At 39.0% G+C, this 23,710-nt stretch overlaps 1 protein-coding gene across 8 annotated transcripts in view; it reads right to left on the reverse strand.

Moving 5' to 3' along the window:
- Positions 1 to 23,710, reverse strand: part of CACNA2D1 (calcium voltage-gated channel auxiliary subunit alpha2delta 1) — a 1,735,709-nt gene that overhangs the window by 1,248,754 nt on the left and 463,245 nt on the right. For all 8 annotated transcript variants that reach the window (XM_085652892.1, XM_085652894.1, XM_085652893.1 and 5 more), the window contains exon 3: positions 17,339 to 17,455. In XM_085652892.1, the coding sequence (XP_085509018.1) occupies positions 17,339 to 17,455 (117 nt within the window). The remainder of the gene's footprint in view (positions 1 to 17,338; positions 17,456 to 23,710) is intronic.

A 23,710-nucleotide genomic window follows, 5' to 3' on the forward strand; every position in this document is an offset into this window, starting at 1 on the left:
CTGCTCCAGCATCAGCACAAAAGCACGGCCACAGGCCACAAGAACTGATCAAAGTGGAGGCCAGATGTGCACTGAGTCCTCAGCCGCTGTCATGGCAATGCATCACTTCTGCTAGAGCTGCCACATCACCCACACCTAATTCAATTGCAATAAGATCGGCCTTATAAGGTGTGGGCAAACCTGGAGATTTAACAAGGTGCTTAATGAGACTATGCCCACTCAATGACTTTTTTTGTATATTAGAGATGGTTTTTAGTCCATTTTCTTTGTTGATATTACAGTAGAATGTGATGCGTTGCCATGACAGCAGCTGAGGACTCAGTAGGCACCGGCTTCACAGACAAAGATGCTACTCTGGCCACGATAATCAGGTAGTGAGCATTCGGCTAATATCTTTTTATTATTGAGCATTGCAGATATTGCTGCCTTTATCTCTTCTGTAGATCAGTCTCCCTTTAGTTTCCTTTGTGTTTTCTTGCTGTTTCTCTCTTGCTTCTCTCACTCTCAAATCCTTTTCTCATTTTCAAATGTTTCTTTCCCCTCCCCTTCCATTATGTCCCTTCCTCTCCCAACTTGTGTGACTAATTTTGAAACCCCCTGCTCCTTCGTTGTTCCTCTTCCTCCTCGCTGCCCTTGCCGCCAATCCATATCGGTGTTCTCCATCTGCATGCACTCAGCCTGCACCTCCATTGTCTTTGCCTCACGTTATGACCCTGCGTTTCAATACCCATTCACAATATTATATCATCAGTGCAGTTTTCAGTGCAGTTTTCAGATATGCATGTGTTTCTGTGTTAATTTTTGTTTCCACTTTATTGATGATACCCGTGTATCATGCACTTTACTAGCGGCTAATATCCAAGTCGCTTTTCTTAAGGAGCATGTCTTTGCCTCAATGACCCTATATTTTAATATCTAATCAAGAGTGCCAGCTTCATTTTATGACAAAGCATGGCTTTGCCTCATTTTGTACCTTTGCAATTCAGTCACCTTTAGTGATTGTTCACGTTTTGATTACACACTAATAATGAGCAGTTTATATACTGGATCATTTTTTGGTTGCGCTGTTGATATGTCTTTACAACACTTACATACCTTTCACCCCGAACCCGCTGCCCCCTCTTTTATTGACCCTACACTTTTCCAATTCAAATTAAACACTCAGCATTTTTATGTCCCCACCTACCTCTTGCCTCCTCAGCCCCATCATTAATTAATGTCCACTTACCATTGGACAGTGGCCATCACCATTTTTTTATGCCAGTTCAAGATGGATGGCAGCATGGACATATGCCTGGGTGGCAGGCATTTTTCTTTTTTTTTTTTACAATTCCCATTCAAAGTTGGTTGCCCCTGAAGCACGTGCATTCATGACAACCACTTTTGAATGTGATTCATAAAAATAAAACAAAGTACTTTCAAGGATAGGTGCGCAGCAGATGCATGCACATCAATGGCAGCCTTCTTTGAATGGGATTTGATGGCCAATGTGGAAGTGTACAAATTTGCAGTAGCCATCTACGAGAAAACAAAAAGTATTGGTAAAGCCAATAATTTGCATGGTCCAGACTTATTGGCATTTCCAATGCTTGTTTTCAAGTTTTATTGAGAATAATTTCGGCAAAGATGCTGGGATTGCTGGCAGAGAGGAGCATAAAAGGATCCATCCAAGGGAGGACCTTTGTATAACAAAATGAATGCATTTTTTAATACAGTGCTTTGTATAGCACATTGAACATTTCTAAAAGTTGTAAAGTACTTTTACTTGGAATATCTTTGCATCAAGTCAGAACCATTGTGTAGGTGTCTAGGAAAACGCAGAGTTTGATTAGCCACTGTATCTGTTCTTCTTAAATTTCTCCAAATTTTGGGTCTAATTTACATTTAGGTGCCATTCTACCATGGGGTGAAGTAACTTACTCTGTCCCCATTGTCGAATTACCTCCCACTTACCTCTTGCCTCCTCAGCCCCATCGTTAATTGATGTCCACTTACTATTGGACAGTGGCCATCACCATTTTTTTTATACCAGTTCAAGATGGATGGCAGCATGGACGTATGCCTGGGTGGCAGGCATTTTTCATTTTTATTTTTTACAATTCCCATTCAAAGTTGGTTGCCCCTGAAGCACGTGCATTCATGGCAACCACTTTTGAATGGGATTCATAAAAATAATTATACTAACCAGAAAAACCCGGAGGTCTGTTCAATTCCTACCAGTCTACATAAAGTGTAACTACAGTGATTATGAACTACTATCTACAATAAGAGAATTGCAAAGTAAGAAAAGACCCTTATGAGTGGTTGGATTCCCATCAAACACGTAACCTTGATCAGACGTATCATCTGGATTTCCATCCTTCCATCCACTTACCCTCTTGATCATAGAGGGGTCAACCTGTGGATTATATCATGAAGGGGGTCTGAAGACGAGACCAGGAAAAACCTACCAGGTATAAACGGACCCTATGGAAGTGGTCCTTTCTAATAGTGTAAAGTGGGAATATTAAGTGCAGTGCAAAAAGTGTAAGTGAACTTTAAAAAAGGATTTATAGGAGAAAAATATCTTTATTAGGGTATCTGTTATAATCCTAAGTTAAAAACAGTGCATAGAGGCAGTTTCATACATCACTGCCTGCTTATATAGTCAACATGTTTCAGCTTTAGGGACTGTTGGTCCCTGGCTTTCATCAGGAACTACTTATTAATTTGTGACTGCATATATATGATGTGTGGTAAGTGCAAGAATATAACAACAATAAAATCACAGAAGATTCTAAAATTGTGTTGTTGAGGATTGGAATCCTCTGTATCCCCAGGGTATGATTGCACCCGTAAGATACGAGGAATGGGCCTCAACTCACCTGGAATCAACTCCGGTATTCGAGGCCCTGCTCTCTCTGTCGTTGCCCCACGCAGTGCCTGAGCTGTGGGTGGAGGACATCAATGTCAGCCTTCTTTGAATGGGATTTGATGGCCAATGTGGAAGTGCGCAAATTTGCAGTAGCCATCTACGAGAAGCAGGTGGTCATTTATACGACACTGTCAGGAACCACCATCACAGCGGTTCCTGGCAATGCATTTTAATGTTTGCTTGAAGGCTGCTTCAGAAGGCCTCAGCCCTCCAGCAAACAGTATTCTTTTTTTCTTTTCAAAATGAAAATCCTGAAACAGTGTTTTCTTTTTGAAAAGAAGAAAGTAATGCTACCCTCACCATGGGAAGTTTCTCTCATGGTAAGGGGAGCATTAGAATTGTTTTACTGTCCTTTACCACCAGGTAAAACCAGATAAGGAACAGTATGAAATGTCTACATTTCCATTCAACTAAATTGGGTGGGCGGATATCTAGCTATTTCTCCAACAGCCCTTACTCCCCAGCCTCGTTGGAAAAGACTGGTCATGGAGGCTACAGAGTGGTCCCCGCCATTGCCAAGCTTAAGGCCTGCCTGCAATTAAGTTTGGGCTAGACCGCTATCCGCCAATACATAAATCAGGCACTTTGTTCCCATTAGAAGTTTGCTAATGCCTGATACCAAAAAGACAAAACTGATTCCAGTTTTCTTTGCACCCATACAGTTCGCTCTCATTAGACCTAGTGGTAAATGTGTATTCTACATGCGCGTGGGTCTTATGTACTTGCACACAACTCGCCTGTTTTTATGGAACACTCTGCATGTTGGAAGCAGAGTAGGAATACCCTATTTGCATCACAACTACTATCAAGAAAGCAAAGTTCATAATAACTAGAAAAAAAAGTGGATGGCAGGAAAAAGGAAACAAGGAAAAGGCCAGGGTTTTGTGTTTGAAAAATTAAACACAATCTCAAGAGCTGTCCATTACATATATGATGTAACATTATATAACGAGAAATAATATGCAATAACAGTACAATAAATAACTTTCATTCTGGACACACTCTAGCAACCCATGTATACAGGGTTCTTTTCTTGAGGCTTAGCTGAAATATCTATTGAAAGACTGCCCGACATAATGTGAATGCACGTAAATGCATATGATAAATCTGACAATAATTATCCAGTTCTGTACAGGGAGTATAGAACCGTCTATGGAACAGTCTCTTACATTCAAAACAGCTTGCCTATAAAGTGGTCTTATCACACCAGAGTCCAAATTAATGCTCTGAACATAAAGACTGGTATGTATTTTTTCATGCAAATATATATTATATTGAACCTTTAATTTGTATCACATCTGCTGACCAAGCAAAAACTAAAGTCAAGTTGGAAGGAAATTACGATTTCATTTGCCATTCACACATTCATAACCTGTGCCCCGTAATGTATTTTTCAAGTATTGTGTACCATGCAAATAATGTACTAACTAGATTCCACTTCTTTTCACAAGATCACAGGATTCCCCATTGTAGAGTTATGCAGCTGTAGAATTCCTGATGCCGCTTCTCACATCAGGCACATGAACACCACCCACGATGTAATATCAAAAGTACAAACTGTTGTCCAAAAAAGGCTTTCAGAAATGAAACAGTATATCATGGAACAAATTCTGGTCTCTCAAAAGGCAAAGGGTAGCACTGCAGAGATCCCACAGTGAAACACTACCTACTTTGTCTAGTTTTGGGATTGTTAACGTTGCGACCTTAATGGCTCCATGCTATGAGGAATGAAACAGAAGGGCATGCGGCAGCAGTGCAGCATTATAGCGGGCAGCTAGCTGCTGTCAGCCTCCTTACAATGAAAATCAGATGCTACTGCATCTGCAAGCAATAACTGCCAAGCTAAGAAATGGCAACCATCTTTTCTTAGTGTGTGAAGGCTGCATCCAGCACCACCCAGGCCACTGCCTTTTTCTATAACGGTGGAAATACAGCCCTCGAAACATTGCATTTAAGGCGTCTTTCTGGGCAAAAAAAACACAAAAAACTAAGAATACTACTTTACCCAGATGAGTCATTCTCTTTGTTTTTTAGTTAGTTGAAAGGGTGTCAATAGTAGTGCTTTGGTACAAGAGGTTGTATAAGAATATTACAATATTTCTTTCTGAGGTCTAATATAATGCAACTATCGCCCAGCTTAGTGGGGGAGGAAGGTTTCAAAAGAAAATATGAATATATGGACAAAGTGTCGAGCTTTAGCTGTTGAAAGGAGTGACAAAATATCTTTGAAAATGTGCGAGAAGAGAAGTTCCTGTCATGCCATGTCCTGGGTATGAACTCTAATATAGTACGCATTTTTGTAAGCCATTTTATGTTAGTAAATTTGCAAAAACTAGTTAGATTGACCAAACAAATTATATGGTAAGCGTTATCAATTAAATTACATTTTTCTACTACAAAGTTTTATTGGTGTAATTTTCATGAACAACCTTTGTTGTTGCTGTCTTGCTAATGGGAAGCTGAGGCTGATTCTGGTAATTGAGTAAAATATCAGAATGGCAGATGTCTGTGGATTTCATCAGTGTGCTGGCATACCTGATGAAAATAATAGAGTTGTTGGGACAGCTGTTATTTGTTGATGGCCAACATTCTACTCTATTTTTTAGAAGTACTTCTGTTGCGGTTTGTATTTGGTAGAATTGGTGTCTCTAGTTGATGGCTTTCTTGACCCATGTGTCTTTCTATCCTTATGTTGGAGTCTATCTATTCAATTGCCTTCATACACAATTATGATCCTGACAGCAGGAAACTCAATCCTGCTTTTGTCTACATGTTGGTGCTCTGCAAATTAGAAGGTGATTATATTAGGCTAGTAGCTTAACTCCATATTATTCCCATTAAACTCTGAACTAGGTGACTGACAACGCTCCCTTACTTCATTGGTAAGTGGAATCTCTGGTGAGTGGTGCTATAGAAGATGCCACCCTCACCCTCTTGAGATGACCATAGACCTATCATTCTAACTTACTGGACCAGAAAACCACACTAATCAGTCCTACACAAATCTGTGCCTGTGTTCCAACAACACAATCATTCTGATTAAAGAAAGTGCAGTTAAGGCAATGGAGGGAGATGGCCTTCACAAGTTAAATTGTGATTGATCTTGGCCAGATCTCAGTACTAGAATGAGGAAATTGTAAATGAACATGTAGTAACGACTTGAGTCAAAAAGCCTGTTTGATGGTGGAGTTAAAGAAAGTTTATGGAAGATTGAAAGGGTGTAATTGGTGAAGTTAACTGTAAAAACGATCGGTTGGAAGATGTAGTTTGGGAGGTCATGGAGGAAGCTATCACTGCCACTTTAACCTGAAACATTTTACAATCGAAAATGGGTAGGGCTCATTTGAAGATGGTGATCAGATAGGCATAGCTACATGTGGTTGAGGTAATACAAGTGAATAGGATAACTTTCATGTTGAAATAAACCTTAAGATGGTGTACCAAAATAAAGGGAAGGACAAAGTAGATAGGAGACAGATTAGTTTTGGAAACTGAAGATGAATCGAATTAGATGATTTCAGTCTTACCATGGTTACCACGAGGCATTCTGTTGCCTTTCAATACCAGATAGCAGGGTAGGCAAAGCCTAGGACCTCAAACTTGGAAAATGCCTATTCAATATTTAATTCACTGAGATTTAATATCAGGCATTATGGAAATGTCTTTAGACTAACTTGAGAAGCATACCTATTTTACATATTTGGTTAAGACTGCATGTAATCCATTCTGAGGCTAGGGAATTGTTAATCAACATCTTCATTGAAAGCCTTGCCATTTTTGTCAAATATATTCAATCTACCCAAAATATTACATTTAGAGGAAAGTATAGAAAAGTGCTCATTACACACACAAGTAATATCCAAAGGAATGAATCAACATCTTCCTTTCCTTCCTCGCTCATGCCAGGTACTGCCTTTAGCTGTGCACAAATTATGTAACCTTAGGACACCAGTTAAGGAATAAAATTAATTCAGCTTTGTTTTTAGTAATCTTTGATAAAAGTTGGCATCAGAGGAGTTTTTAAAAGCTGAAAGCACTGTAAAGCTAGAATAGTACAGATGATGATGAGAAAGAAACACAACTGAATCCAGAGAGTGATCAGATTTTATACCGTTCAGTACAACTTTTCATCTATAGAAAAACACTCATTGAGGTTTAGTAGAAAAAACAAAGTACAAATACTTCTTCAAGTATACTTAACACTAGTTTTCCAGTAAAAGGTGTGAGTCTAAACATTGGATTATATTTAGCGCATACATTTTAATTCATATTGAAGATCATTAAATAGTGCATTTTTAATATTATTGCTAAAATATTCTTTGTATCTGTCCAACTGCTCTAATTATTCTCAAAATCCACCTGTTATAGTTAAAAATAATTGTTTCATTGAGCTTGTATAGGAGAACATTTACTAGTATTGTTAAATATTTGCAGCATATTTAAAAGATCCTTTATAATGTTTTAATTGGGCAAGGAAAGAAAACACATTTAAAAATGGAAAATAAATAAAATGGAAACCATATTGTGACACTTTATTTGAAACACACTCATCCCTTTTTAACAAGGTAGTTGAAACTAGAGGATCGATTTTTGAATATCTTTGCACACCTAAGGTCAACTTAGGTGCACAACAAACATTTGCAAGAAGTAAGTCACTTTTTGAGCCACTGAATGAGGAATAGCACACTTTACCCTTAAAAATTTATCATAGATTTGTTTCCTTTAGCACATCAAAGATAAACAGATGATTTCGGGCTTTTTTGTGAGTGCACATCTAAAAAAAGGCTGAATACATACAAAACTACAGGTTTGCAAATTGTGCCCCATCCTGGAAACACAAGTGAATTTAATCATGTAAAGATAAGTTGCAAGTGAATTTCCAGGGTATTATTGGGATGATCAACCCCCAAAATTAAAGGGGATTTGCCCAATTTATTTCTCATGGGAGAAAATTTGTCAACTGCTACTTTGTATATTGTTTAACTGTGTACAATTGCCGATGCAAAAATATTGGGTGCTCAAGGTCATCTATGATTATTAGTGATTTCCTAATAAAATTATTTTCCTATGCTCCACTGAGATAGCAGTATTCGCATTTCCTAGCAGGCAAACTGCCCTCTGAACCATTCTCTTAATTCCTCAACATCCAATGTTTTCTTACCAATATAACCATCTTCATCTCAATCAAAAAAATTGTTAATGTCCCTGTGGGTTCCAACAACCTATCCTGACACATCCTTAATTATTTATCCAGTCCCTTTCGGGCATTTTGTTCCCCTTTGCCTATAAAGGCTAGTATTTTAGCATCAAGATCTGGCGTCATCATCACCTTATTAGCCAGGTGTGGCCTTGGATATTCAGACCTCAGCCGCAGCCTTACATAGATTGAAATTTGCTTTCTCAACCAAGCTTGAACATACTCAGCCACGTGAAAGCGGGTACTTCAATAGCATGGGGTCAAACATGATGTTTTCTAATGGGTCTGTTAGAGACTCATCTTCCTGGCTCCTTATACTCCCTTAAGCTTCAGATCTCTGTATATTTCCACTGTTCCCATCATCTGAATCAAATTAAAAAGAAAAGCTCCACTGTGCTTCTTCACTACCAGAAGACTTATCACAGAGAACAGCTCTATGTTTTTGGATATTCTTGGACTTTTTATATCTTTCTTCTGGACTCTTCCTTTGGTCACCATACGTGCCCACAAAATCCAACATCTGCCTCTGCAGATTTCATTTTCTTCACTTGTGTCAGGTTTGCCTCAAGATGCTTTCTCTCCTACTAACATTACCACCTTTTTTATCTTGTTTCCCTTCACCAGCTTACCAAAATCTCTCCTCTTGTGGAGTCAAACCCCTTGCTTGAAACATATCCTCCAAATGTTTTCCATTTTTTCATTGAAATCAGCCAAACATTTTTTTCACAATATTGTTCATTTTATCCTCTAAAACAAATTCTATTTCTCTCTGTGCACTATACTTTGTCATTCCAAATTCCACTCTTCACAAACTACTATATCACATATTTGTATATTTTCCTTTATTATTTGCCACAGGAAATTAAACAACTAATATGAATACCTATTCCACATAATCTAGCCAGTCAAAATCTACCTTATTCTAGATACACTCTGTTACCTTAAGAAAAGTGAACTAGAATATCCCTCAGCTGATAGCTATAATGAATGTTTAAGCTATCAATCTTATCCCAACCTGTGTTCTCAATACATTTCCATTATCCTATTCCATTCACTTAAAATGGCTGCCTGTGCATCACATGATGTGTGAAGCAGTTTATTTCTGGACTAATTTCCTTATGTATTACAGCCTGAACGCTTGAGTACCTAAAATCACAGCCAGATGAACCCGAACTCTTCGAGTTCCTCACATCAAAGAGATGACAGTGTGAGGTTCCACGGCCACTTGGCTTAAAGCTCTGCCCTGTATTAGCCATGTAGCTCTGCGATAGCATGTATCAGTCGAGTAGCTCTGCGACTGTTTGGGAAAATTCTCCGATCCCCACGGTTTGTCCTTCTTTTAGCCGTGTGCCACGCACATGGCCAGGAACACTTGCCCCTGCATGCAGCTCCTCACATGTGATCAACGGGCAGAATGATGCCACTCTCAACGGTAATACATTTTTAACCTTAAAAGAGTTTATAAATAAAATGGAACCCACATTTTTCTCGTACTTTGACTATTAATCCACTTTAACTTGCATGCTTCACACAAAACTTCCAGTTTGTACTCATATGCTCTAAATATAAAATTAACCATTAAAATGTCACATTTGTTTTTTTCACAGGCTCTCAAAACCTTTCTATGAAAGAATTATTCATTTTAAGACAAACCAAAGTTGATCTAATCAATCCATTACCAAACATTAGTTTATATTGAAAATATATACTTAGCATGGAGCAGCAGCAAAAAAGAAGGAAGATTGCTGGGAGTTCAGGCCTTTTATTGTGGTGAAATATTTTGTTAATGTCCTATGTTCTTTAAAGGGGCTGCTGAGAGAAGTAGCAATAAAGGAGATTACAATAATGTTAGCCTCTGGCCTTGCCATAAAATCATGGTTTCTGGCTGGATGATAAACTCTCCTTTTAGATACAAGCAAAGAAACTAGCCACCATGTGTTTTGGTACACTGAGAATGGTTAGGAAGATTTTGAGATTTCTACCAGCTTCTGCTCAACAAACCGTTCTACAGGCACTAGTGACCTTGTACCTGGAATATGGAATTATCCGCTACCATGGAGCTCCAAAATAGGTGCTGAATAGATTATAAGTGGTGCAAAACAAAGCTGCTCGTCTTCTGCTAAAGATTAATTCGGTATCCACATCCTTAGCTAAGCTGCATGGGGAACCTACAAAAATGTCCATTCCATTTAAGGGTTTATGCATACCGCATAGAATTTATAACAATAAGGCCCAAATCATTTAGGTCAGATGTTGAAACAGTACACCCCTCTAAGACCTTTTCGGTCCATAAGGTCCTTTCAGGTAGCTACCCAGAGAAAACAAAAAAGTGTGAGTATTTCCTGGCTTCAAAACTCTGGAATGAGATGCCCCTCTTCCTGAGGATGACTTCAGATGAACTAGCATTTATGAAAGGGCTTAAAACATTGTTTGTTGAATCTGCTGACAGTATTTCGGAGCTTCTCTGGTTCAAACAGTTTGTAACCCTGGGAAGCCTTTCACGGGCATCCATGTGCTTTATAAATCTGATAAATAGAAATAGAAATACTGCAATTGAGTTATCTTGTATCAATCTGGCGCACGCATTTATATGGCTTCGCCATAGAGTTAGAAGTTCCTACTACTTGCGTCCTTCTTGACACCTTTTCTTTCCTTATCTTTGGCAGGTCTGCTACTCTTTCTGTGCCATTTAAAGGCCTTATCACTTTTATTTTATCCACAATTTAATATAACTTTAAGGACTATTTGATGATGGTCTTCCAGTTCAGACTCTATTACTGACAAATGTGTTGCTCTGCATATGATCCATTCAATTACTTTTTGTCATTAAATGGTTTTATTTTATGTCTTCTATTTAGTACAGTGCTCGCTTTCCATGAAATACATGTATTACTACACAGCTTGCCCTGCTCTCACCTAATCAGCTAAAGCTTCTTAATTCCATAATTATGCCACATCAACCCCGAAGATGGCTTCTCAATGGCTGCACATTGCCATGAGTGTTCTACTTTATGATAACAATATCAAGATTGATGGTGAAAGATAGCTAGCTTCAAAATCAAGACAGACATGAAATGCAGGTTACTAGTGAAAATGATGAAAAATTAAGCAAAACAAGGGAGAATAATGATAGGTAAATTAGCATTTGTGCTGTGAGGCAGCATGTATAGTGAGTTACATGTAACATATCAAACATATCTCAGTATGATGCATCAATATTAAACCTTCACAAGAATATGATTCTGAAAGGGCCTAAAGAGAAATCCACACACAAATTCTGAAATGAACATTACCATTTTTAATTCAGAATAGTCCACAAGAAACCCTTCCATATGAAAATGGTGACAAAGATTTATTGTATGGATTATATCTTCCCTAGATAAACGTTAATTCGTCCTAGTACAGCTGCACTGGTAATAAATTAGGGGAGATTAGTTAGGCCTAGTGACGAAAGAGAGAGATATACGCATTGCACAAAAGTGTACTTTGCACAGTGTTCCTGTTCATGTAGGCAGCATTTTATGCATAAATACATTGTGCTATTTTTAATGGGGGTGATTATTTGTGTGTACCTCTCTTCATGCCTCTGTCACTTTGTCAGCAATCGGAATCACGGATGTCTATAGACCAGTGAGTTTAATCATCTTAAACAGGTAAGCACATATATCTGATTGGTGGCAGCAGCAATATAGGTCAAAGAACAAACATGTGTGTGTATTTAGCATGTTAGGTGAAATATTGTTACAATACTTTTCAGGGGTTACATCAGTGAGTAAAGCCAATAAAAGTTCCTTTCTTGTATCAATGCTGCACTTCTACCTATATACTGACTTGGCTAGAGCAGTCCCAACCAAAAAAAGAATGCCTGTTTCTCTCAGAAATAACACAAGGCTGTCCAGTGACTCTAGGCTCAGTGTGTGGTTACTTCTTTGTACTCTTCCTGTAATATGGCATTTTTATTGTAGTAGCAGTGGAGGTGGTATAAACCTGCGCCATTCCATATTTTTGAGTAAGTATTACATGAGAACTAGCCTGCAATAATCCTAATTTCTCTGGTTTTCAAATACCTCACATTACAATAAAATGGGATTTAGGCCACCATGAGGAAAGAACAGGATAGCAATTGGTATGATGATAGTTTGACTATAGTATCAGTGAAGAAAGGACTTTCTTTTATGAAATGACAGACAATGCTCTGTAAACTTTGGAGTAGCAGTATGACAAAGGCATTCTAGAAGTCTAGATCAGGAACATAAACATCCTGTTCTCAATTGTACATACTCAGGTAGTTAGAGCATTCTAATATGTTTACCACGGGAGTGGGAGTCCAGGTCCTTGGTCTACCACCAGGATTAGTGGGTTACTATATCTGCTGTTAGTACCACCTGAGGAGTGTGAGAATCATTGCTACCCACTCACCAAGTGGAGTTCTATGAACTGGTCGTGTATGAGCTAGTCTAGAGAAGCCTAAGATTACTGTAAGCAGTATTCATTTACTTTAGTGATACATTAGTGGTCCTGATCAACCTCATCATCTGTTCTCAATTGTTGCGATAGACTCAGCCCTCACAAACTTTTTACTCGAGATGGAGAAAGGTAATTCTGCTGTGAGATCCTGTAGAGCCTGCAGAGTCTGGAGACAAGCACTACACCAGAGTAACTCTTGTGCTCTGACCAAGCTACCTAAGCATGACAAACAAGTAGTTTAAGGAGTTCTTTGATTTGCCCCCATAAGGGTTTACTAGGGTGTTGAGAGAGTTTTGCTATTGGAAGTGTAGATGTCTTTAACCAATCTCCCACTAGCCTTCAAAGAGACTTTCTGCTTACGATGTTCTTACTTCTAGTGTTAATGGAGACAGCACTCTGTCTTAATTACGTGGGTGATGCCTTTAATTTGTATTAAGTGTGTATGTGTTGAAATGAGAATACTTTTTCCCACAAATTAGAATTGGTTTAGTTATGAACATTGGTTGCAAATGTCGAATCCCACATAAGTAGTTTTCTTTATCTGATCAACATGATTCATTCTAATGTGTTGTTCATAACATGTTAATCCTTGCTGAATTTTATAGCTGATTACTTATATTTCTAACATAGTTGCTGTGAAAATGAAACATGAAAACTTAGCATTTCTTGCAGAGTGATTTAATAACATCTGTTGGAGAAAAACTCTTATATTATATGTTAGAGCTTTGACATTTTTAGTATAGATGCCTTATATTATAGAGAGTCTAGAATTATTAATCCAATTTTTGTTAAATGCTTTAAAAAATATTTTACATTACTACTTTGAGAATGCATAAGTAGGCCATAATCGCAGTTTTATATGTATGTGTACTAATCACTGACAAACATTACGGAATGCGTATTTATAATACATTTGAGTGATTTTATAATATAGCCTTAGAGCCCGGCCTAGAGGGCTCTACCGTCCATTAAAGGCCCGCTCCAGGGTTAGAGGCCCGAGCCGAAGGCAAGGGCTTTTAACAAGGGAGCGGGATTTTCATGGCCGGTAGGGCTCTAAGGCTATTAGAACATTCCGCCCCAGAGGGCAGAATGTTCTAATTGGTAAAAACAAAGGCCTTTCAGAGCCCTAGGGGCTTTAAATCCCCTCAGGCACGAGAGGCCTTTGTTCACAGCAGTAGCTGTGAATGAAAAACATTCACTGTCTGCAATGGAGAGCTCAACACTCTTATATTCTAATGCATTTTAACATAAACTAGGAGTTTTGCACTAAATGAAGTACGAGTTTAAAAGATGTTTGAATTCCCTAAAGGACAAACCAGGCACTTTTCCTTAGTTCTCTTTTGTGTGGATTTCATGAGAAACTAACCTTTTGACTGTTCCATGGACAGGCAACAGTGTTAAAGCTTTTTGTCAACAAACCTGTCAGGATGCAATGTATTGTTCTATTCATGATTCCTATAAGAAAATATCCCGGAGTATTGATTTGTATCTGATAAACAGAAGAGTTATCGCATGGGATGGCTCTACAGTTGACTGACAATAATGTCACCATTACCAATATGCACTATAAACACTATTGGACATAGGAGGAGTCAGCCATTATTCTTGGTCCATTCTTTGCATTCTTTGATTTGATTGACTATATGTTTGGATTTTTGCTGCATTCATTAGTATGTCTGACAGAATGGCTAAAATTGTCACTTGTATTAAATTTGAATCTCTATTACAATAATTCATGTATTTCAAAGATCTGTTGTAAATCATGTATTTGAAATGTAATGCTCTTTCTTTGAAACTGTGCTTGGGAGTAGGCTAACAATTAATGGTCCTCATAGGGTAGACCAGCAGTGGGTTATCTTAGATTCCACCCCTTACTACGACAAAGAAAGTTCCTTCAGAGGACCAATGCCTCTGTGCTAAAGTATAGCAAGAAGATTGTGAAAATTCATTCATCACTCCTGAGCCCGGTGCTGGACAACTATTTTCTTTAAAAAGTGCTTACGCTGCCGCAGTGACATAGCCCTCAGGGTGTTCCATATTTCTGAAATGTCGGCCTTTGGCAGGACAGTGTTTGTCTTTCTCTGACTTACGTAACTTATCAACTTTGCCCTTCCATTCTCATGTCCAATTATTAAAAAACAAAGATAGAACTGGACAACCGGCTGAACAACAGAATGTGGCTACCAAAATATTTTGCTAGACCAATTACTACTGCAAAAATCATCACCAGGGCATGAGCAATTCTTTCAGCAAGATAAAATAACAATCTGCTCATCAGGTAGAGATAGAAAAAAAATTAAATACATAATGGTCACTCATTTAAGCCTGGACACAAAAATGTGTATAGTGGAATTTCTTCAGCATAGATGGGTGATTCATTTTGTCACATAGTAGGTCATGCCTATTCTGTAATAATACATTTGAGTGTCTTTTTTTTATAATTGTCTTCCATCTACTGCTTTAAGCACAATGACTTGGGTAGCATCATTACAACTACACTATAATTCTGATGGATTTGCCTACTGAAAACAAAGGCACTTTTCTGAGAAAATATTAACCCGGGGCAATGAAATATGCTCCGCTGGCAGAAGTTGCGGAGATTTGTTAACTATGCATTTCACTGAAAACACGGAATTCATGCAAGAATTTCCACTCCGCTATGCAATGGAGTTACCTACTGTACCCACAACCCTTTGGTAAATCAACTTTAGCTTTATATGGTTAAAAAACAATTCACAAAAGTGAACTTTGAAAAACATTAGGCAATGAGAGAGGTGATGATTTTGGGATCACCCCTTACCTAGGGGGAGGGCAAGCAGATGCATTGAACACAAAGAGCATATCATGGTCAATGATTGTGGTGGTCCCATCCTCCTAGGACCAGCCCAAGCAAAGTTGTGGGCAAAAATACAATGCCAACCAAAGGCCCAGCAAAGCATTATTGGGCAAGATTCTAGAGTTTAGTGAATATTATAATATTAGCTCTCAGCTGAACCAGAGAGCCTGCCCCTTGAGGAATGTTTTGATATTGGATACTATATTATTCACTGCACCCTAGAATATTGTCCCATAATGCTTTGAGGGCCTTTGGTTGGGATTGTTTTTTTTGCCCATAACTGTGCTTGGGGTGGTCCTAGAAGGATGGGACCACCACAAATCGTTCTGCATGATGTGCTCTTTGTGCTCAAGGCATCTGCTTGGTTCTCTCCCTAGGTTAGTGAGGACATCAAAATCATCACCTCTCTCACTGCTTGCTGTATTTTCATTTTCACTTTTGTGAGATATTTATATGCATTTTAGCATGTAATAATAGAGTTACCTGTTGTTTACCAAGAATATGTGAGGTTTCTGTTTTATTAATTGTGGTGAAACAGAACAGAGTTGTGGAGCGGAACTCCCTGAGATTTTGATCAATTCTGCAGAATTCTGTGTAGTGGTACTCTGCCAATTACCCCACCCTTAGAAAATACTAGGGAAAATTGGAAAAGGAAAATTGGAAATTACTGGGAGAACTAGATGAAGAATGACAAATTCCTCCGATAAAACATTATATTTCAAGCTAGCCTTATGGTACAGTCCAACTCCAGGGAAGGAATGAAATAGTATCTTAAATTCAGATGAAGAGTAAAATGCCAGCTCAAATTCGAGAACTGTGGAATCGTAACTTAAATTTGGGTGAAAAGTGAAATATCAACTAAAAATCTGAGACAATCATGTTGAGACCTTACATCTGAGCAAAACTGCTTTCAACAGAGTGTATTTGATTGTTTCCAGTTACTCAAAATGTAATACAGTTTAATATTCTGATGGATTGGAACAGAGGCTACTATACCATGGCACGTTACTAGCAATGCAAAGAAACTGAAAAGAAGGTCCCAACCATATATCATGAATTGGTAAGTGTGTTGACATTCTAAACTCCATACATAAGCCATACAAATGGGATGAGTGTGCAAAACCTTTGCTCAAAATCAAAACAGGTCACCCGCAGCCGAGAAGTGTGGAAACATATCTTCAAAGTGAAATGAGTAGCTATTGACCTATGCTCTATCAAATTAATACTTTTGAGCCATTACTCAGGTAGTGAAATTAAACAATTTAAGGTGGTACTGTATGAAAGCACATTAAACAGTGCAAATTGCGTGACTGAGAAGACAAATGTTTTGCTCCGGCTAGAACCAATGAACAAATGACATATCAGGCATGTTCTTTGAGAACTTTGTCATCAGTCTTGCAGAAGCAAATTATTCTGCTTGTAGACACGATCTGATTACTCATACAATAGCTGCGTTTTGTCAGGAGTTCACAAATTAATGCACATGTGAGAAACAGTAGATTACATTTGAAAAACAAAATGTGTATACATTTGGTGGCACTGGCTTTCATTAGAGTAGGAATCACAAAACGTCTATTACTTTATTTAACACTAAGAGTCACACGCATGGATAATAGTGCAATAATCATCTTGCAATTATTTCCTGATGGGATCATAAATGGTGCAGTTAAATGACAAATTATAACTGCATTTTGATTGTTTTAACAAATCCTCATGTTAGATATTTATTTCTAGGCCATGAAATCCATTTTCTATACTTACAAACAATGTTTTTCCCATACCTATAACCTCAATTTCCAGTTTTGAGTTATAAATATGTATATTTAAATTCATACCTTACAAACACCAGGCAGCTAAACCAGTCAAAAGTGGAGATCAATACACTTTGCAATAAGGAACAATAAAGCGAGAGAATCGTACTCACCACTAGAGCTTTGGAACGATTGCTTAGCAGCTTCTCAATATCCCTTGCAGCAATTTCCACCAACTGCTGGGCATTATTAGGCTCCACTCTGTACAAGTCTTTGTTTTTCGTGTATATCTTCATAAAGAAAAGGAAATTAAAAATGAAGCAATTGCTACAAAACAACTATGTTAAATTAAGTTCAAAAGCAATAGCATTCATCTTTTTCTTAGGATAGGTAAATGCCCAGAGGTTATCTGGGGAATATTCACAAATTAATTTTTTAAATTCCTTAAGTAGTACTCCTGTGGTCTCTTTACGCACTCTTCCATGCCTTTGTGAATTCAACCCAAAACTACTTGAATGGGAAAACAATTGGAGCATTTATGGAATGTTCATATGCAGTTAGAACAAGTTGAAAATTAAAGTTGAATGCCCTCATTCACTGATGCCAACAGTGAATTACACTTTTTGGGAATACAATTCCCAAACACATGTAAGAAAATGTAAAAGAGTAGCACTACTTCCGGTAGTCATGATTGCTTTCATGAATCAGCCCCTTGCTTTTAAAAATCTCTATATCTTGTGAACCGTATAGTGGATTCTGAATTACTGTCAGACATGCTGCATGCAGTTGTGTCAGACAGAATATTATGTTGCCCTCATATTTAACAATTGAATAGTATGAAAGGGTTTGCACATGTATGACAAGGTCTTTACTAAGATGGATGCTACAATACAAGACGTTACAAAGCAAGTAAGTACAACAATGGCCATTTTTCACTAGGTTACAACAGAGGACTCTATTAGGCAAGTGTTTTCACTTATTATTTATTAAGGGAAATAAGGGGGATTAATCAATGCTGGTAATTCTAAGGTTTGAGGTATAAGTAAGGGAAAAAGATAGCAATGACCTATTAAGCTTCAAGGTTGGGTAAGGGCACTGGTTAATACGATTTTTCTTAGAGTTCAGGTAAGGGTACCAGTTGGTAAGTGGTTGTTCTGGTTTTTAGGGTTCAGAGGTTGGTAAGATCAGGAGTTATTAATGGGGTTTCAGGTTTATGAGTAAGTTGGGTTGAGGTACAAGCTAGTCAGGAGTTTTACGGTTAACGGATGAATAAGGGTTGAAAGATTGTAGGGACTTCAGTGTTCAGAGAAGCATAAGAGAGTAAGTCAGCAACAGGAATTTAAGGTCCAGGGTGGGGTTAGAATATGGGGTAGTAGGGGTAGTATGGGTTTTATGGTTCAGCAATGGGTAAGGTTACTGGGTCAGGCCAGGTTTTGTATGGTTTAGGGATAGCTAAGTTATGGGGTAGTAAGGGTGGTTTTGTGTTCAGGGGTGAGCAAGTATAAAGGTTATTAGGGTTTAAGGATATGGTTAAGGGAAGAGGTTAGTAGCAAGTTTTCGGGTACTGGGTAGTAGTAAGGGCATACATATATATACATTATATATATTACCTACTGGCGGTCGCCAGTAGGTAGTTATAGTTAGGACCACGTTTCCATAGGAAATCCTCAACATTCTATTTTGAATAACTTTGGCGCCGGTTGACGAATCCTCGCAAATTTTTCAAAATAGGTGGGGCGCTCCGCTCCTACCCTGAAAGTCTCGGGGGGATTCGTCAAGCGGGGGCTGAGATAAAAGGGGGGTCCCAAAACGCGTTTTTCCCATGCATTTTTCCATAGGACCTTCAGACACAGCTACAGCCCGAACGGCTGAACAGAATTACTTGAAATTTGGCAGAGAGGTAGTCCTCAGGTCAAGGAAGTGCCTTTTGTTGGTTTGGTGTAAATCTGTTCAGTAGATTCTGAGAAAATAGCCTTTAAATCAATATATATATCTGAGCCAGCTTACGGTGCGCTTACGGTACGCTTACCGTACGCGTACGGTGACGTGCGCGAGCGCGATTCTGATTGGCTGTTACATCTAAGTAAACATTCGAATCGGTCGAAACCAGGAAGCGGCGGCCGCCATTTTCTCTCTCGCACTGTGAGGGAGGGGCTGTAAACAAAGGCAAAAAACATATAAAGGGGCTGTTTAGACAGCGCCCATGCACATAGCCATGTTAGTTGAGTCCTCAAAGATCCCCCAAGGCCAAAAACGGTAAATTTTTATTTTTTGAAAATTTCGCCGATTACGCTTACCGTACGCGTACCGTGCGCTTACGCTAAAAAATATAAAAAAAAAAAAAAACACACTATTATTGTCATCACTTACAAATTAAATTTAACAGATTACCTATCACAAGGAAGCGCATAATATGTCCTCCATGTGCGCACGGTGCGTAACGTGCCCACCTTGCGTGTACGGCACTAACTGCGTAAAGTGGGCGCGCGGTGCGCGAAGCGCACCGCGTGCTCACTGTGCGCGCACGGTGCGCGAAGCGCACCGTGCGCGCACGGAACGAACTGCGTTAAGTGGGTGCGCACGCCACGAATGGCGTAAAGTAACTTAGCATTTAAAAAACCGTACAAATTCACTGAAAAAACCATAGGTTTCACACACGTTATAGTTAGGAATTAGCATTTAAAAAACCTTGCTAATTCACTGAAAAAACCATAGGTTTCACACATGTTATAGTTAGCTGGAAATTTTACTGATAAAAAACCAATGAAATTCCCCCGTTATAGTTACTGTAGGCAACTATAACTCCCGCGACCGTAATCCTCTGCTGATGACATATGTGTCTTTATGAAAAAAAAAAATTTGTAATATATGTATAGCTAAAATTTAATGGAAGAAGACATGGGCAAATAAGTGTCTAAATACAGTATTAGCATCAGCAGAGGATTGCGGTCGCGTGAGTTATAGTTGCCTACAGTAACTATAACGGGGGAATTTCATTGGTTTTTTATCAGTAAAATTTCCAGCTAACTATAACATGTGTGAAACCTATGGTTTTTTCAGTGAATTAGCAAGGTTTTTTAAATGCTAATTCCTAACTATAACGTGTGTGAAACCTATGGTTTTTTCAGTGAATATATATATATATATATATGCTGAGTCGGAAACTAATTGCATTCATAAGGGAATTGTAGAAAGGATGTTAGTTCTGTAGAACAAGTTAAACATCTAAAGAAACCAGTTTCTTATTCCTATCTACACATGATAGATAGATAGATAGATAGATAGATAGATAGATAGATAGATAGATAGATAGATAGATAGATAGATAGATAGATAGATAGATAGATAGATAGATAGATAGATAGATAGATAGATACATAGATAGATAGATACATAGATAGATAGATAGATAGATAGATAGATAGATAGATAGATAGATAGATAGATAGATAGATAGATAGATAGATAGAGATAGATAGATACAACCTTGCTGGTTGCTGTAACCCAAGCCTGCTTCAGAACTGTGAGCCCATGGAGGGGTAGCGAACCCCTTATAAATCCAAATCCAAGCTCTGTGAAAACCTGCTGTTTTGGATTATAGACTGAAAATGAAGAGAAACACACTGTGGCTCCAATATAATTCAAGCATGTTTATTAAATCAGAGCAACGGCGCTACCCAATTCATTTCAGATGTCTCTGCTCCTTGATCATGGGTCTATTCACATTCAACTTTCTCATTCTTTTAACACCACGTGTGATTCTTAGGTGTGTATTCACAAGAACGTGTGCTAAACATCACCAAAAAATGTTAATGCAACTTTACACATTACGGCCTATCGTGGGAAAACTACCCCATGTCAACGTGGAATTCACAACATGGCGGCCCCATGCGATATTTTGCCAAAACCACCTCGACAGAGATAAAAACACAAACCCCAATGCGAAAAAACCTGCGATGGCCCAAAGCGCGATGAGGAAATCAGCGCTAAGCAGCGCCAGGCCTGCAACACACACCTGGCAGGCGGGAAAAATCACCATAAAAGTAGAAAAGACTCCCAAACACAAACTGACCAACACCCAAGCACCATGGAGGCAGCCGGAACAGGTGCAGAGGACGAGCTCAACCCCAGAAGCACCCCAGACGACCAGCCCAGGACCTCGGGGACAGGGAATGGCAAGGGCAAGAAGAAGAGGAAGACGAAGTTCAGTCCGCAGGCGAACAGGATCATAGTCACGGAGGTGATGGAACACCATCAACAACTGTTCGTCACCTCCAACGTGTCATTGGGCACCAAAAATGGAATATGGTGGGACATCGTGGACAAGGTGAATGCCGTCGGAGAGCACAAGAGGACAATGGACGAGGTCAAGAGGCGATGGAATGACATCAAGAGAAAGACCACGGAGAAACTCGCAGATCTGGCTGGTCGTTGAGAATGTTGTGGAGTGGTGTTGTTATGGATTTTGTCACGGGAACGCCTACTCTGCATCTCCTTTGCGATAGTTATGGGGGTCATCTGTGGCGATGTTTTTTGTGGCTGCTATCGTGGGTAAACTGGTGTTGTGGGATGTTAACACCAGCTTGTGATTGGGGTGATAAGGTTATCGCTACTTTGGCTGCGATAAAGTGCCGTTGACTCGGCGATAGATCCTTGTGAATCTGCCCCTTAGTGTTTAACAAGTATTAAAGACAGACTATCAGAAGTTGCAACACAGAATTGTCTTTCCGCTTTTCACCCTTCTTACATTCAGTGGTCATTATAGAGTAAAAGCAGAATAAGAATATTGCTTGCAACGTTTAAATAAGTGTAAAAAAATATCAAAAGGACAAGGTTAACAATGATTGTGTTTTCAAATTTGTTTGCAATACTAAACCTCCTTACATTTTCAAGTGAACAAATAAAAATTAAATTCTAATGAAATAAAGCATAATTTAATTGGAATTAGAATTGTTAAAAGATATAAATGCATATATTTATTTTTGAATTCTCTTTTTTTTCACTTGAATGTGAATTGACCCGTGATCAAGGAGCCGAGAGCTCAGAAACGCATTGGGCAGTGTTGTTGCTCTGATTTAATAAACACGCCTGAATTATATTGGAGCCGTGATGTGTTTCTCTTTAGTTTTGGTCTAGAACACAAAACAGAAGATATTTGCAGAGATTATATATATTTACATATATATATATATGGTGCACAATAAAAATATTGTGCAGTCTCCAGGTGTGCCGCTTTGTTCTTTCCTCTGGAATTCTGGAAGGGACTGCATGGTGAAATTTAATGTGACAGGAGCTGTCGCCGTAGCAAGCACTGACACCGCTGGAAGGAGAACTGCCAAGTGCAGCAATTGACAGTATTATATATATCTGCAAAGGTGATATTTGCGTCCGAGGTATCGGAATGGCCCAGGCCCACCTCACAGCACAAGCAAGGTTGGCTGCAGCATAGCAGTTCATGACTTCACGTAGGACGGGGTACATTGTTTTCCTTGCCCCTGCCCGGTGGACACTTGCAATGGGGGTTGGAGCATCAAAGGGGACCAGAGGAAGCTCTGGGATTGAAGACCTATCAAGATTTTAATATTGTCGTCACCTTGTAATGTCCTGCACAGCGCCAAAAACCATATGGGCATTACAATCGTAACATCCCCACGTAGCACTTACCAGTTACAAAGAACTCTGGGACTTGCAGTTCTCAGGAACAGCGACGGAGTGCACGGGCACATGCTCTGGGGAGGAGCGTGTTCCCACCATTGGGAAATCTGCTGGACAATTTAAAACAAGGTTTGGGCAAGCATCTTGATTGTTTGGCATCTGATCAAGGCCGAGAAGGCCAAAATGCATTATGCCTTGACATTTCAGTAAATGCTTCCAAGCGAATTTCCCCTCTGTGGCTTCTGTTCCCTTAACTAGGAGGAGTTGTTTTGGAGATATATATATATATATATATATATATATATATATATATATATATATATATATATATATATATATATATTATCTACTGGCGGTCACCAGTAGATAGTTATAGTTAGGATTTTGTTTTCCATAGGAAAGCTCAACATTCTATTTTGAATAACTTTGGCGCCGGTCGACGAATTCTCGCGAAATTTTCAAAACAAATGGGGCGCTCCGTTCAGCTCCTACGCTGAAAGTCTCGGGGTGATTCATCAAGCGGGGGCCGAAAAAAAAGGGGGGTCCAAAAACGCGTTTTCCCAATGCATTTTTCCATAGGACCTTTAGTCGAAGGTACAGCCCAAACGGCTGAACAGAATTACTTGAAATTTGGCAGAGAGGTAGTTCTCAGGTCAGGGAAGTGCCGTTTGCAGGTCTGGTGTAAATCTGTTCAATATTTACTGAGAAAATAGCATTTAAAAGCATATAAATATCTATACGCGTGCACGGAGCGCGCACTGTGCGCGCACGGTGCCGTGCGCGAGCGAAATTCTGAATGGTTGTTAGATGTCAGTAAACATTCGAATCGGTCGAAATCAGGAAGTGTCGGCCGCCATTTTGTCTCTCTCAGTCTGAGGCAGTGAAAAACA

Source organism: Triturus cristatus, chromosome 4_1 (genome assembly GCF_964204655.1).
Source record: "Triturus cristatus chromosome 4_1, aTriCri1.1, whole genome shotgun sequence".
Classification (NCBI taxonomy): domain Eukaryota; kingdom Metazoa; phylum Chordata; class Amphibia; order Caudata; family Salamandridae; genus Triturus; species Triturus cristatus.